The sequence below is a fragment of the Oryctolagus cuniculus genome, chromosome 16, assembly GCF_051225735.1.
Source record: "Oryctolagus cuniculus isolate XC-2025 breed Fujian yellow rabbit chromosome 16, ASM5122573v1, whole genome shotgun sequence".
Classification (NCBI taxonomy): Eukaryota; Metazoa; Chordata; class Mammalia; order Lagomorpha; family Leporidae; genus Oryctolagus; species Oryctolagus cuniculus.
Genome location: NC_142882.1, coordinates 47,538,269 through 47,555,227, shown reverse-complemented (window position 1 = coordinate 47,555,227; position 16,959 = coordinate 47,538,269). Strand labels below are relative to the sequence as shown.

At 38.0% G+C, this 16,959-nt stretch overlaps 1 protein-coding gene across 1 annotated transcript in view; it reads right to left on the bottom strand.

Moving 5' to 3' along the window:
* The window catches only part of LOC149121727 (histone deacetylase 9-like), a 205,481-nt gene that overhangs the window by 54,277 nt on the left and 134,245 nt on the right, over positions 1-16,959 (bottom strand). Inside the window, exon 7 of the mRNA XM_089315339.1 lies at positions 4,340-4,473. Coding sequence (XP_089171465.1) covers positions 4,340-4,473 — 134 coding nt within the window. The remainder of the gene's footprint in view (positions 1-4,339; positions 4,474-16,959) is intronic.

The window sequence follows — 16,959 nt, the reverse complement described above, 5'->3', positions numbered from 1 at the left end:
GGCAACAGGCTCCAGTACCTAGGACCAAAACTCAGATTCCTGGGCACCCCACCGGTGTGTCCATTACCGGTTCTGCAAACATGTGGCTGTTCACATAAGATCTGCTGCCTTTTCCAAGCAACCTCATGGCTCTTCTCATTTAGACAGCCACTTCAATTTCTTTCGAACTCCAAGTTGGTATGTCGAAGTGCTTCATTGAAGAAGTTCAAAAATATTCATCAGACACTGATTGAACTGATAAATCTAGTTGTAAACTTTGCCAAGATAAATTTTAAAAATGGACTTCTGGTATGTCTTCAAAATCAGTTGCCTCTAGGAATTTCCTGTACCATGCTCAAATTAGTTTTAATCCAATAGTATATTGTTTTGACTGATCTTGTACACATTTCTAAAAGAATAGTTAAGGGATGTTTTGCTAAGTAGATCACATTCATGATAAAAGTATGTAAAAAGAAGAAAATGCCTGTTTGCGGTACAATACTCAGATAACTTAATCTTTTTTTTTTTTTTTTTTTTTTTAAGAATCAAGCTTTTTGGTACCCTTGATGTGTCTGCACTGAGATGCAGAGCCAATGTTCCTGCTGACTTTACAATTCCTTTGGGTTATGTAATGCATATTATTTTACTGATAATAAGCCATAAGAAGCAGCATTTTGCCGTATTGACATGGCCTGGCCAAGAACAACATGGAAACGAAATAGCATTTAAAAAACTGGCAAAATGTTTATGAATCCTAATCCTCTGCACATGAATAAATATATCTGACAAAGTGCAGAGTCCCTCACAGAGGCCTTTTTGACCTTTCTAATTTGAGTTCAATTGCATGTTCAGTGTTGAGAAGCCAAAGTCGGTTCTGCCAGTGTTTTAAGCTCAAGCTTTACAGCATTTTGTTATTTGTAAAAGTGAAATCCCAGATAATAAGTTATAATTGCTCTATTAATCACTTGAAAAGAGAGTTAGGAGGGAAACTAGGACTTGAAATCGCAATAATTGGTAACTGAAAGACGTCCTTTTTGATTTTCTTACTTAGAGTTTACCACATAAAACTACTGTGAAAAGTGCACACATGCACTTTTTTAATGGTGAGGCACATGCAATATGCCTCCTGTATTATTTTTTCAAAAGGAATGAAATTTTAAACTTCAATGTAGACATAATGACCTTTGACCTGGAAAAAATACAGAAAACCAGGCCTTGGATTATAAATTATATTGTCAATGAAAGTGAGAAGAACTCTTTGTTTCTTGACTTGCTTCAAGTATTACCTTTTCATTTCCTTTTTCCAAATGAATTATAATGTACAATACACTCATGTGTTTCTTACATTTTTCACTATAGAAATTGTTCTCTCCCTTAGCTTTGTTTTCCTGTGTACTGATATACCTGATACAACAAAATTTACTTTTCACTGTTCAGCACACTAAATCCATTTATTATGTTCTTGAAGTGAAAAATATTTATTCTTGTTTGAGTCCCCAAGAAAACTTGCTGGAAAAAAATAGAGAAAGACACAGATCATTCAAACTTCCCTTCCTTGAATGTACAATGAGTAAATTTTAGATTGTGTTTATGCTATTGAAGATTGTCAGCAAAAAACGACAAGATGGTATTTAGGGTATTATAATAAGTAAGTCAAGATTACTGTAAGGGATTCAGATAGTCAAAGTCAAATTAGTAGTTAATATAGTCAAAATGATCATTTCAATTATTACTTATTGGAAATGTTAGCAATCACTACACCAATATGGGAAGATTTAAGTTAGGCCAATGATGGGGCAGGTTTTTGGCCCAGAGATTAAGGTGCCTACATCCATATCAGAGTATCTAGGTTCAAAACCCACCTCCTGCTCCTGACTCCAGCTTCCAATTATTATGCATGTTGGGAATCAGCAGTGATGGCTCAAGTCACTGGGTTCCTGTCACCCATCTGGGACATCTGATCTGAGTTCCCAGCTGCCAGCTTTGTCCTCTTCCCAGCACAGGCTACTCTGAGCATCTGGGGAGTGAATCAACGTACGGAAGATCTCTCTCCCTCTCAAATGAATAATAAAAACAACAACAACAGTGGCCAACTATACTTCTATCTCCTCCTCCATCTCAGGTCCCGTCTTTCTAAACATGTGGGAAAGAAGTGCAGATCTCAAACTCTAAATCACATGACATCCTTCTCATGTCAGTAGTTTCTCTATGAAAACTCTAAGAAAAGCACCTGTATGATGATAATTACAGATCTCCCAGTCAAGATGGCAACCAGGGGCAGGAAGATACACAACACACTCATTTTGCCTTTTTTAGTAAATGTTAGATACATTGTGAAAAAAAAATGTAACTTTAAACAACTCTATCTTTTCTGAAACAGGACTACTTCTTAAAGAAAGTGATCACAGGATATATGACTCCATCCTCACTAGAAATGCTCTGTTGGAAGAACAGAATTCTGTCCCGTGCATAGGTGACAAGAGCAGAGACACAGGATCGCTTATGAACAGCCACTGAAATCTGTCATTTCCTCCCACAGAATCAAAAGGCCACTGGTTTTTGCAGATGGGTAGCATTTTTTTCTAGACAGGTCAATCAGCCTGGAGCTGCAATCCATAATCCACTGTGACTTTCTACACATCTGGTGCAAGCCTTTATAGTGCAAATATTAAAACCAGTCTGCCTTGCAGAAATGTTTCTATGTTTAAAATCAAGTAAGATAGAGTAGGAGTTAGGTGCTGTGGTTAAGACCTTTTGGGAACACCCACATCCCATACATGGATGCTTGGGTTGAAGTCCTGCCTCTACTTCTGATTCTAGCTTCCTGTAAATGGTCATCCTAGGAGCCAGCAGGTGATGAATCAAGTGCTTGGGTTACTGCCATCCACATGCGAGATCCAGCCTGAGTACTGGGCTCCTGGCTGTGGACTGTTTCCAGCCCTGGTTGTTACGGGAGTAAATCAGCGGATGAAAGACCTCTCTCCCTCTGTCCCCTTTCAAATTAAAAAAAAAAAATTAGTAAAATTTATAAAATCAAAAAAATTATTTGAGAATATAGGTGGCCATGCAAAAAGTCTCATCTTGTAGACAAGCAATGTAGCCCCACATTAACTGAAAAAATAGAAATAATATTTGTTCTTTGCACCCCTATATTGCCATACACAGAGAACATTTAGTTTCACCCTCCAGCCCACAGGAATCTCAGAAAGATTCTGGCATTTTAGAAAATCACAGCAATCTTAAATCATGATTGATCTGAAACAACAGTCAGTGGTTGATACAAATCACTAGTTCGTTGCATCCTTTGGTTTGTTGTGTTGTTCAAAATCACACGGCAGAGTAAAAGACTTGAGCAATGCTCAAGTTTTCTCTCCCAATCCCTTAACATTAATAATGTGGTAAAATAATCATATTGAAGCATTTTGGGTTTGTAAAACAATGGTAACAGAGTATGGTCAATGTGCAGAAGAAAAGGCATTTTTTTCTCTTAAATACTATAGACAAGACATCTGTTAAAAATGGTAGAAATGGCAAATTTTTAAAAAGATATTGTACCTGTTTATTTAATAACCTAAGCCATATTTTCAGTTTGCAAAAGAATGGCAAAATATGTGATAGTCATATACAGCCATGTATTCACTGAAAAATAAGTGAATTGATAACATTAATGAACACATACAAACATTAAATACTGCTGAACTACAATGAATTGGTCCCAAAGTTTGCAATGGCCTGGAACTGAACTGCAGAGCAATTTGATCTCAAGTCTGAGAGTGGTCAGAAAAATATGCTAATATTTAATTGTGTGATATAAAAATGAAAAGAGTGATCTTTGACCATTTTGATTTAAGTTGAACTCATCGATCTGATACATTCTGGTTGCATGACTTTGCATGATTTATCTACCTTTTTAAGACTCATTACTGCTATATGTAAAATGAAAATAATATCTACTACTTAGCATAGATATTTTTAAGTGATGACAAAAATGTTCTCAAAAAACTTCTTCCCCCCCCCCACCCCGAGCTAACATAATCCTACAGGAAATCTCAAGAGACAATTATTTTTAGTTTTATTTCTTATTAAATATTTCAGTGCTCCTTGGTTGGGTCAGCAGAAACAACATGAGTCTTTTAATGGTTACCTTTATTCATTTTTGAGTACTGTGAATAACCTCATGAAGCCTCTACACCTGGGAAAACGTTGTAGCAGATGACGTGAGAGAACATCTAAACTTAAGGACCACCTGCTTTCTTATGGTTAAAGCAACATTGCACTTTCGGAGTCTATCACATAAAATAATTAACAATATGCATGCATGCACCCCTGACCCTTCACCCTTGCTCTTTTGGATTCTTACCTCATTTCCTAGAAGGGCGTTTACACAGGCTTCTGATGCGTCACAGATGGCTGTGAGATCATGTCCACCTTCTAGAGCCAACACTACACGTCCATCAGCCAGTGTCATCAATTGTTTCGTCAAATGACCAAAGCCTACCATAATACAAAGAAAACGTTTCAAATTATTAAACCAAGTAAAAAGTACCACCAGGCTGTAACACTGATGGAGCGTTTACTCTACACAAGTGGTTTCTCTGAACTTCTATATGCTAACTCAGGTAACACTCATCATAACTTTCATGGGTTAGGTCCTATTACTATCTCTATTTTACTAATGATAGAGTCAAAGCCCAAGATCCCACAGCTAGGAAATACCACAACCAAGACCTGTGCCAGTCAGTTGGCTCCTTACCGGTACACAGAACCACCTTTCATAACATATTCTGTATGTATCTGAAAAACTTGAATGTCATTCAGTCAGTGTTAATAGGGTAGACCATCCCATTTGTTCGCCATATGCTTCCTGTCTCTATTATCTGCCTTAATTTTATTTCATCTAACTACTATCATGTTAGATTCTATAGATTTTTTATTATGAAATATTTGATAAATGCAAAAAGTATAAATAGAACCCATAGATCTGATAAGGCAAAATGACAATGACAAACACCTATTCATTCACTGTACAACTTAAAGAACATAATATTAGCAACACTTTTGAAGCCCTTTGTGTGCCTCTCCCTGATTGTATTTTCCGTCACGTGGAAATCAAAATTCTGAATTTATGTTTATAATTTTATTGCTTTCCATTGTCTAGCTAGTTTTTTTACAACTTTATCAAAATGGTTTTAAATCTTTGATACTTGGTCTGTTCATCTGTTGAGGCAAGTAACTAGTTTCTTGCTGTCTAGCAGGCCATTTTATGTCTATAGAATTTATTTCCCATCTTCTATTGACTGATATTTGGCATTTTTGTTATTACAAAACTCCAGGTTTTTGTTCTTATAAGCAATGTTGCCATGAATGTTGTTGGATGGGCCTTTTGGTTCACATATGCAAGACTGGAATAATATCAGATTATTTCCAAAGGGCTTTTACCAGTCCTCACTCTCAAAATTATAAGAATTCCAGCAGAGTCACATTCTTGCCAACATTCAGTGTGATTTGCCAAGTAGGTGTGTGAATAATGTTGTCTTATTATGTTTTCATTTTGTAGAAGAAGGGAGCTAATTCTAGTTTGAATTAGAGTTTTTATTATGAATGGAGGTAAAATGTAATACAATTATTTTCTGCACTGATAGGTTTTAAGTATAATTTAGGCATCTTGGGGGTTGCATTAGTTAATATTAAAAATATTAACTCATCATTGCATTTATGGAGTAAAACAAGCCTGATTGTAATATATTATCTTAATACAGACCTGAATTTGTTTTCTTAATGCTTTGTTTAGGATTTTTTTTCACATTTGTTCATGGATGGGGTTAATCTGTCATTTTTATCCTTGAATTAACCATGTTGAATTTTGATATGTTTGGGACCCATTTTTTCATTATCTGACCCCATAATAACGGAAAAAAATTCCTATAAAACCATGAGGGCCGGCACTGTGCTGTAGTGGGTAAAGCTGCTGCCTGCAGTGTTGGCATCCCATATGGGCACTGGTTCAAGCTCTGGCTACTCCACTTCCAATCCAGCTCTCTGGTATAGCCTAGGAAAGCAGTAGAAGATGGCCCAAGTCCTTGGGCCCTGTACCCACGTGGGAGACCCAGAAGAAGCTCCTGGCTTCAAATCAGTGCAGCTCCAGCCGTTGTGGCCAACTAGGGAGTAAACCAGCAGATGGAAGACCTCTCTCTCTCTCTCTCTCTCCTCCTCTCCTTTTCTCTCTGCGTAACTCTGACTTTCAAATAAATAAATAAATAACAAATATTTAAAAAACATTTTGGTTTGTGTTATCTTTGAGAAAAAGTTTAATCTATTGATTGAATTTTTAGAGCTTTTATGACTACACTACAACTATGTCTTCCTGGGTTGTATTTTCCTAGGAATTCTTCTTTTGATTTAACTCTAATTAGATGTGTGTAGGCATTATAACTCACCACTGTCTTTAAGTTCCCCTTTCATACTTTCCATATATCTTTCTGTCCTCCATCACATATAATTTTATTCAAATTTATCTCCCAGACTTTCTCTCCTCATATGTCTATAATATGTTCTTTAACACCTTTACAGAATTTTCTCTTCAGTTCTTGTATTGTTTAATTCTAGAATCTCTATTTGATTACATTTCATAACTTCCAAGACATTTTTTATAGTTTCTTACTCCTTGCTCATGTTTTCCTTCCTTATTTTATAGGCTTGTATCAGACACTGAAATTTTTAGATTAGTTTGTTATTTTCTGTTTCAGCTGATTAATCTTCATGGTTCCTTAATTTTCTGCTTTTGAAAAAGATTTATTTATCTCCTTGAAAGACAGAGTTATAAAGAAGCAGAAGCAGAGGAAGAGAGAGAAGTCTTCCATCTGCTGGTTCACTCCCCAGATGGTAACAATGGCCAGAGCTGAGCTGATCTGAAGCCAGGAGCTGGGAGTTTCTTCCAGATCTCCCAAGCAGGTGCAGGGGTCCAAGCACTTGGGTTATTTTTTACTGCTTTCTCAGACCATAGCAGAGGGCTGGATCAGAAATGGAGCAGCCAGGACTCGAACTGGCACCCATACGGAACGCTAGTGCTGCAGGCAGTCACTTTACCTTCTAAGTCACAGTGCCGACCCCAATAATCTGCTTTTATTTATTATCATTATTTTGTTTTTGTATTTGGACCTCATATTCATTGTAACTTTACATGTGACATATGTTTGAAGCTTGGTATAAGAGCTTGAATGTTTGTGTGCCTCCAAATTTCATTTGTTGGAATCTTAACCTTTAAGGAAGTGGACCTTTAGGTAATTATGTGGAATCCTTATGAATGGGAAAGGTGCCCTTTTAAAGCTGAGCTCAGGCCGGCGCCGCGGCTCAGTAGGCTAATCCTCCGCCTTGCGGCGCCGGCACACCAGGTTCTAGTCCCAGTCGGGGCACTGGATTTTGTCCCGGTTGCCCCTCTTCCAGGCCAGCTCTCTACTGTGGCCAGGGAGTGCAGTGGAGGATGGCCCAAGTACTTGGGCCCTGCACCCCATGGGAGACCAGGAGAAGCACCTGGCTCCTGCCTTCGGATAGGCGCGGTGCGCCGGCCGCAGCCTGTCAAAAAAAAAAAAAAAAAAAAAAAAAAAAAGGCTGAGCTCAGAGAGTTCTCTAACCCTCTGACCCTCATGATGTAAGGACTCAAGAAGTCAACTGCATGCAATTCAGTAAAAAGTCCTCATGAAGACTGGCCTGTGCTGGCACCCTAATCTCAGAATTGCAGCCTGCAGAAATGTGAGAAATTAATTTCTACTGTTTACAAGTGACCAATCTATGATACTTCATTGCAACACCCCAAACCCACTGAAAACATCTGGGTTGAATGTGATATTAATGTTGAGTGTGATATCATGAAGCTCATGTCAACTGTGACTTTTGTTTACAACAATGGATGGATGGGACACTACTATCTGGTATAACATTTTAATTTCTTAGATTGCAGGACTTGTTTTATAAATTTGCATGAAGAATAAGTGTAGTCTTTTCCTTTTTTCTTTCTTTCCTCCGTCTCATTCTTCACTGTCTTCCTCTTCTTTGTTGTTGAAATTTCCTCTATTGGTAAGGATAGCTGAGATGGATGCTGTTTCAGTCAGCACTATTTTCTTTTCTTCTATGAATCCTTTTTTCTTATAGTTGGTTCTTTTTGATTCCCTTCCCTTGATAGGCCCAGGATTCAATTCTTTTTTTCCATATGCAGAAGACTGTGAATGTTCAAGCTCTGACCATCTGGAGATTTTGGGATAGATGTCCACAGAGCAATGAACTGTTTCCACATTCACTCTCCTTTATCTGTTTGGAAGTCATCCATAAGCTTAAATGGGTGGTTTTTATATGAAATTCAGCATTTTGAGCTGTTTTTTGTAGGAGTGTTTCAGGATATGTAATCTCTCATATTGCCAAATTTGAATGTTTCTTATTCAACATTAAAAAAATTTAGTATTGCATCCAATATGTGCAGTTTCAGGGACAATTGTGAACAAATAGTATACATGAAATGTATTTCAATACAGAGCTCCATTTTTAAAGCTTTATGGATACAAGAGGAATGAATGTTCATTTTTAAATTAATTACATATCTTATAATTAAGTCTATTGTTTGAGACAAACTTGACGTTTACAGAAAAACTGAACAGAAAGTCTAGAGTTCCCATATACATCCTCCCTCCTTTTCCCGTTGCTAACATCTTGCATTAGCACATTTCATTTGTTAGAATTTATAGGAATACATTATTTTTTCTTTAAAGATTTATTTATTTATCTGATGGGCAGAGTTACAGAGAGGTAGACACAGGCAGAGAAGGGGTGGGTGGGAGAGAGGGAGAGATGTTCATGTGCTGGTTCACTCCCCAAATGGTTACAACAGCCAGGCCTGGGCCAGGCAGAAGCCAGGAGCCTGGAACTTCTTCTTGGTCCCCCACATGGGTGCAGGGTCCCAAGCTCTTAGATCATCCTCCGGTGCTTTCCCAGGTGCATTATCTGGGAGCTGGATCTGAAGTGGAGCAGCTGGAATTTGAACCGGCACCCAAGAATACATTATTTTTAACCAAAGTCCATAGTTAGGATTCACAGTTCATGTTGTTAAGTTCTAATGTCAAGTACCCACCACTATGAAATAATACAGAACAGTTTTACTGCCCTAAAGATGCCTGGAGCTCCACTAATTCATCTTTCCCTTCTGCCCCACATTTCTTGGCAACAGATGATCTCTTTTGTCTCTATACTTTTGGTATTCATTTTTAAAATGTTTACAGTGAGGAGAATTATCCTTTTCAAATTAGAAATAAGATGCGATTTCATCTCCCTCCATTTATGTAACAGGTAGAATATTCACAAGATATTTATTTACACCCCTATCCCTACACCATGAAAGCCTGAAAGAATAACACATGAGGAGCTGCGTGTTCCACAACCCTCACTAGGCTGCTGTGAGGCCTGATCTCTGCTCTCCTCTCAGATATCGTAGTACTTTGTTTGCAAAGAGAAGAAATCCTCAGAACATAGCTGGCAGAACTAAGTGAAAGCCTATGAAACTGTCCAACAAGAAGAACTCCAAATTCAGCAAAGTTGCTTCCATTTTGGATCAACGAAATATTATCATCTTAATCCTTGGAACGCATTTAGATATCCACCCAGGAGCAACAACGGCCCAGATGTCCAATTCTGGTCCACCATTCACGGTTAGTCATGAACAGGATGAGTCAGCTGCCCACTATCTTGAAGCGCTGCAATGTTGATTTTAACCACTTAACTACTTTTTAGGTGGAAGCAACAAGAGTCACTTTACAGTTATCCCATGTTTTTAAATACATGACAAAAACATATCCTAAAAAGAATGTTTAAATGAGGTTAAAAGCTGTTTTCAGGGATTTCATATCTTTCACTTCCTATGTACCTCATGATGGTGCCAATAAGAATCTTTTATGCAGACCACATCGGAATGAAGCTGACCACACTAAACTCCACCTTATTTACCAAATGACTATAAAAAGAAGTGTGAGCGTTCAGAAAATATGTGATGCAGGGTTTTGGAGCTCCAATGCTTGGAACTGTTCTTTGTCTAAGTCTAAATTAATAGCACACAACAATTAGTTCCACTTCAAAAAAAATTTTTAAATACTCATAGGCAGGCACACATTTCTGCTAATTACACTTAAATATTTTGGACAGCTCTTTCAGTATAAGCCACACCAGGGCTACAGTGATAATTTTTAAAGACATAAAATTAAATCCAATCCAGTACACCATATCTTTCATACTGAAAATTCCTAGAAATCGAGAATTCAATTATCTAACGTTACTACTGAGCAAATCAAATCACATGGATTACAAAAAAGAGAGAGAAAGAGAAAGCCCCAAATCTGATTTAAGTTCACTCGTTCCTCTGGGAATGAAAAAAGGTCTCATAAAATACCAAATTTAGATGGGATAGTAAAAAGTGGAAGGAAAATGTGGAATGAAGCTTATGTTTGATCTCTATCCAAATTCCTCTTTCTTTTACCTACAGGGTTTATTTCCATTCACATGTTTCCCATGTGATCTCTGGAGTCAGAGATTGAGGAAGCTGAACTCCCAGGATTGCATGCATGAAACATTCAAGTGAAGTAAAGAAATGCAATTCTACAGGGCACATGCCCTCTTTTCCAATCCAAATAAACAATTCAGGAATAATTATTTAGTGTTATTACCCTGAGTTCTGTTGTGTTCATTGCTGTTGGGCATATTAGAAACAATGGAAAAGTCAGTTGAGTGTGGCTACGAATGTCAAGGCACTATTCTTTCAGGATTCAAGAGACAAAGAGTTTCATGGCTCTCTCTCTCTCTCTCTCTCTCTCCCCCCCCCCCCCCCTGTGTGTATGAGTGATTAGAAGTTTTTATCATGTATTTTTTTTTTTTTTACAGGCAGAGTGGACAGTGAGAGAGAGAGACAGAGAGAAAGGTCTTCCTTTTCCGGTGGTTCACCCCCCAATGGCCGCTGCATCCAGTGCACCGCGCTGATCCGAAGCCAGGAGCCAAGTGCTTCTCCTGGTCTCCCATGGGGTGCAGGGCCCAAGCACTTGGGCCATCCTCCACTGCACTCCCAGGCCACAGCAGAGAGCTGGACTGGAAGAGGAGCAATCGGGACAGAATCCGGCGCCCTGACTGGGACTAGAACCCGGGATGCCAGTGCCACAGGTGGAGGATTAGCCTATTGAGCCACTGCGCCGGCCATTTGTCACATATTTTTAACAGACATGATAATAAGGTTCATGGAAACGTACTTGGTTTTAGATTCTCAAAAGACACAAAAGCTCATCCTACCTATCAAACTTAACCTTCAGAGTTGAAAAATTGTAGGAGACAGCAGCTTCCATCTTCCTGGGTATGAGTGATGGAGCGAGAAGACACTTCCATATTCCTGGTGCATGCCGAGTGCAAGAAATCCCTGGGTGTGGAGAAGGGCCTGGGTTCTCAACTTGCTGAGTTTGGGCATTTGGGAGGTGGGAGTGCAGAGCTCGTTCACGGCAGGGAGGTGCTGGAGCAGCCACAAATGCAAACCCAGGTTAATGACCGGTATTGGTCAACACTGGCTGGAGTTCAGCCTTGGCAGGGGTGCTTCTTACCTGCCTAGACATAAAGATTTCTTTAAGAAATATTACTATTCAGAGGCTGGCATTGTGGCACAGCAGATTAAGCTGTTGGCTGTGTGAGCACCAGTTTGAATCCTGGCTGCCCTACTTCCGGTCCAGCTCCCTGCTAATGTGCCTGGGAAGGCAGCAGAAGGTGACTCAAGTATTTGGGCCCCTGCCACCCACGTGGGAGACCCTGATGAAGCTTCTGGCTTCAGCCTGGCTGGCCCAGCCCCAGCTGTTGTGGTCATTTGGGTAGGGAGTGAACCAATGGATGGAAGATTTCTCTCTCTCACTCTCTCTCTTTCTTTCTCTCTCTCTCCCTCTCTTTAACTCTGCTTTTCAAATAAATAAATAAATAAATCTTTAAAAAAATACTGTTGCTCAGAAAGATTTAGCACATTAAACTCTTGCAGAAATCTTCTAGAATAAGGCATTAATAAAATTCAAGCACTACCAGTTTCACTCCCACTGCTAAAGAATCCTGCATACAGCCTGGTTGTTTTAAAAAGTCTGCTCAGCATTAAATCATAAGCATGAGAGGGAAGCTACTCTATAGCAAGTCATTTCTTTTGATAACCAAACACAGCTGAACGGATGGCTACCAACACCCAGACACTGCTGAGCAAAGGGATTGGCAGCACAATTTTAGTTTGCAATCTGCTGGTTCCATTAATTTATTAGAAGCAAATTCAATTTTGTTGCTTCTGAAAAGAGTATTAAATAAGCTGTGACTTTGGGAGTGATTTCAAGTTATGAATTTCAAGTTGATTTCCTGATACTCTGTGGGGTTTGCTTCTGCCTAAAATGTTGTATTATGTCAGCATTTTTACTATTCCAGAAAAGTTGCCTGAAAATGAAATACTGCTCCAAGACTCAAAGGTTAAACCTTAGCTAAGTATTGAATAACTAAGTCACAGGACAATAAAGAACTCATCCTTTCAAATGGCATGTTTCAAATGCTTCTAACATTTCTAGATAGTTCCCTGAGAACAGTGGTAGTGAAAAGGGGAGAAAAAAACCCTTAATTAATTTTTTTTTTAATTTGACAGGTAGAGTTATAGACAGTGAGAGAGTGAGAGAGATAGAGAGAGAAAGGTCTTCCTTCCTTTGGTTCACTCCCCAAATGGCCGCTATGGCTGGTGCTGCGCCGATCCGAAGCCAGGAGCCAGGTGCATCTTCCTGGTTTCCTATGTGGGTGCAGGAGCCCAAGCACCTGGGCCATCCTCCACTGCCCTCCCAGGCCACAGCAGAGAGCTGGACTGGAACAGAGGCAACCAGGACTAGAACCCAGTGCCCATATGGGATGCCAGCGCCACAGGCAGAGGATTAACTAAGTGAGCCACGGCGCCGGCCCCTTAATTAATTTTAATTTTCCTTAAAACTATTACAAACCAAAATTTAGAAGTTTGTCACAGAAAGTTTGCAAAATGATAGAGAATACTGAAAAAAATGAACAATATAATATTCAAGAATACTTTTTAAAGTTTATAGAAAGTTGGAAATGAAAGAGAAGCTTATTTTAATGCAAAAAATTTTGAAATCCATGTATAGTTTTTTCATAATAAATATTTTCCATGAACCTTTTGAAGATCCCTTGAATAACATATATATATTATTTATTGTTCAATAAACAAACATTGTTGAATGTTGCTTATTGTTCAATAAACAAAGTCATACAATTATTTATAATAACAAATACAAAATTCTATCAACCAGAAACAACCAATTCTCCTTTTGTGTATTCCATACATGTGTTTGTATGTGTTTTCTAAATAAAAGAGATTCATGTAAATTTTTAACTTAAATTTAAAAATGTCAATAGGAACATTTTTCATATCATTACAATTTTAAATATGTCAATGTACCAAGAAATTCTGTTTTTAGATATTTAAATATGGCATTCTGTTTTGTTTTATATATGACTGCAAAAAATATCCCTACGTGTGATCAAAATGACCAATATATGCTACTATTCATCTGATTCTTGTACTATCATTTAAGAATGGAAAGAGGCCTGCTCTTTTTAATGCTAACTTCTCTTTTTCTAGCCAGAACATCAACAGTAAAGCATGTAAAAGTGAAATGGGAAGAAAGTGCAGTCAGAACTTTATACACTGATTCACCCATAACCTATATAAGTTCAGCCACACTTGCTGAGGATAAGTCAAATATTTTTATCCAGGTTGAGAGAAATGGGAGACTCCCAGAAAGTCGGTTTCTGTTATGAAGTTGCAAACAGTATTGAAAGTTTCCATGGAAACCAAAACAGAGCGACTCCTGCTGTAGATGAACAAGGGAGTTCTCTCCACCCTACAGTGTAACGACCCCTGCTATCCTGTATGAGACAGGACCAGACTCCAGAGCCAGGAACCAACTCTCAGAGGAAGGTAGCTGAGTCTTGATTCATTTGGTTAATTAAGAAATAGTGACAGGCAGTGATTGATGAGACAAGTCATTTTACTCCTATTTGTAAATCTCCCAACTTAAGTGCTGTCAGCCTTCTATTCCTTATACTTCTTCCGCTATCATTTTGTGCATTTTTGAGGAAAGCCTTAAGGAAAAATCAAAACCGATATTAGAACCCCACCACCCCATGCTGCCATTGCTGAAAGTCGGCAGCACTGAAGGTCTCATGAAATCCTGCGTCCTAATGTGTTATGATGACTTGTATCACTTTTGTAAGACTTCCTTCTGTGATTAAAAAGCCTCAATGTCAATTTCCTTATTTATTAGCAGGTTAGTTTCATTAGGGCCTGCACTGTTCATGAAGCCTTCATTCCACATTCAGTATAGTAGGGATCAAAGGAGCCGCACATCTTTGTTGTCCTGTTTTAATTTTAAATTTAATGCTGCATGTCCACCTGGTGTATTTTCTATAGTTTTACCCAGAGAGGCTCACTGAAGAATGCAGGTACAGTGAGGTCCAATTACAAAAACTGTAACCATTTCCTTGTCTAAACACCCCTTGTCGTTAAGTTCCCGTGTTATTCCTTAGGAAAAGGCAGTCCACATCAAGTAGGGAGAGACGTTTAGGTAGCATGTGGCAGTCTCGTGCATCCTGAGCCTTGCCAGCCAGACTTCAAAGCTGAATCTGATTGTTGCAGATGGGAGACATGCTTTCCACAAAAATACCTTTTTAAGACTCCTCATGCTGTAATTCATATGGTAGGCACTTGTGATTCGTTCCTGATGATGCTGGGATCATTTCACTCACAAAACCATTGTCGCTACCATAAAATCCTTTCATCTGTAGCCAAAAAGGTTTATTTCATGCAAATGAAAAATTTTCATTAAAGTATCACCTTAATAATGGGCTAAGATTTGTATTTTCTGGTCATGTTTAAAATGTAAATTTATGAACATATTCTGAAGATACATTTCATGTTAAGATCTTTACTTATTTGATGTCCCAGGACTCCTTCCAAGTTCATTGAAACCGGAAATCAATTTTAGAAGAAATATGGAGATTATTATAATTAAATCTTTCAGTTGGTGTGTTCCAAGCAGCCCCATAAATACTGCATATGCTTTAAAGACAGTACTTCCAACCACAATAAAAACTCCTTTTTCAGTCAGTAATGCCTCCAGAGTGACTTTGTATTCTCAGCACCTTTTGAAAGCAAAGAAATACTTCACATCCTAAACAAAGTCTGAGACAATGGAATCGTTCAATGCCATTATTTCAGAAAAATGGAATTTATCCTCAGGAACTCAAGGGAATAAAAATGACAAGAAAACTTGACTGATTTCTCGACTATCCATAAGTCTATCAATGTATGATGCACCTAGCAATCATCATTTACTAAATATGTACAGGGCACCATAATTTATATATAAATATGATACTTCAGATAGATATGTGACAACACAAACCTCTGTTTTCTCACCTACAGATATCACTAAATATTATTTATTCTACATCATGTATTTAAAATTAATATCTCATTACTAAAAGTCACCTAAAATGATGAATGGAATACAGTGGGTATAACGTAGTACAGAGCAGTGCTTTGCCTTTGATTTTTAATAAAGCCATTACTCCTAGAATTTTATATCTAAAAATGAATTTCAAGAACAAGCATATATTTCAATTGATTCATTTTAAGGATGAGCAATCTAAGATGCAGAAAGCTGAATTATAGAGGCAAATAGTTAAGAAGAAAGTTGAAGTTAAAAGTAAAATCTTTCTGAGTGCATTTCCCAGTTTATTGCTGCCAACTTACAGATATCAACACTGGCCATATTTTCAGATAGGATCTGCAGTTCAAAAGAAACGACTTAAGAAAGAGTTCCTAGACACCAAATGATTTTTTCCAAGTCATGGCTTTAATGTGTTAAGTGTAAACAAACCATCAGCATATGAATTAAATTTCCCTTAAAATACACAAGTATAAAAGCAGTGAGGAAAAAGAATAATCCCTAGAAAATGCTGTTGGACATCCCAGGGCCATTCTCTTCCACCCTTCCACAAAAATCAGTTTTTGCCAAACCCCAACTGCAACTTGATTTGTGAATCACTAGCTTTTACTGCTGTTTTCAATAATGCGTCAGACACATGGGATCTATTCTCTCATGGATGTTCCTGCATAATTGGGCAAGGAGGATGGAATGAAAGCAGGTCGGGCTCCTGCTAAGCAATGAGGATCCCATTGCAGTGGTTTGCCCTACTCAGATTCATCCAGCATTTACTGCACACATACCCTAATGATAGCTAGGAAAATACATGGATGAATAAGATTTATTCGTAATGTTGGCTTCCAAGGAACTAAAATGAAAGGGGCATGTACACAGGTAAGTATAATTTAACAAGGAGAAAGATCATTGTTAGAAGGGAAGCTGGATAAAGCTTAACAGAGAGGATGTGCATCTGATTAGAGGAGACCCGGAAGATAACTGAGGACAGACATTTAAATGCTTGCAGGGTTATCCATTTGCAAACTGTTGCCTCCGCTTCCCAATTCTGACATAGGAATAATTCTGCTGGTTAGTTTAAGTGAAATAATAATCCTGCTGGTTAGTTTAAGTGAAATAAGATATCTACACTGTATTCTTCCCAGCCCATTAATCCTGTTCTTAATTTCAAAGCTCAACTGGATAACTATCTCCTAGATGGTATCATTCTCTTCTTTCACTTAGTTTTTCTATTAGTAAATCCAGTTCTAGAATCACTTGATTATGTCAGTGTGGGATCACATAATTAGAAGTTCTAAAAAGGGTAAAACATAGAATGGAAAAAAAAAAAAAAAGGTTGGTGAACAGGAACCTATATTTCTAGACAATCCTGCTCTTTAAACTTCATTTGACAAGGAAAAATTGCCAAGACTTATTTCTTTCAAATCTAGCATAGAATTGGGTA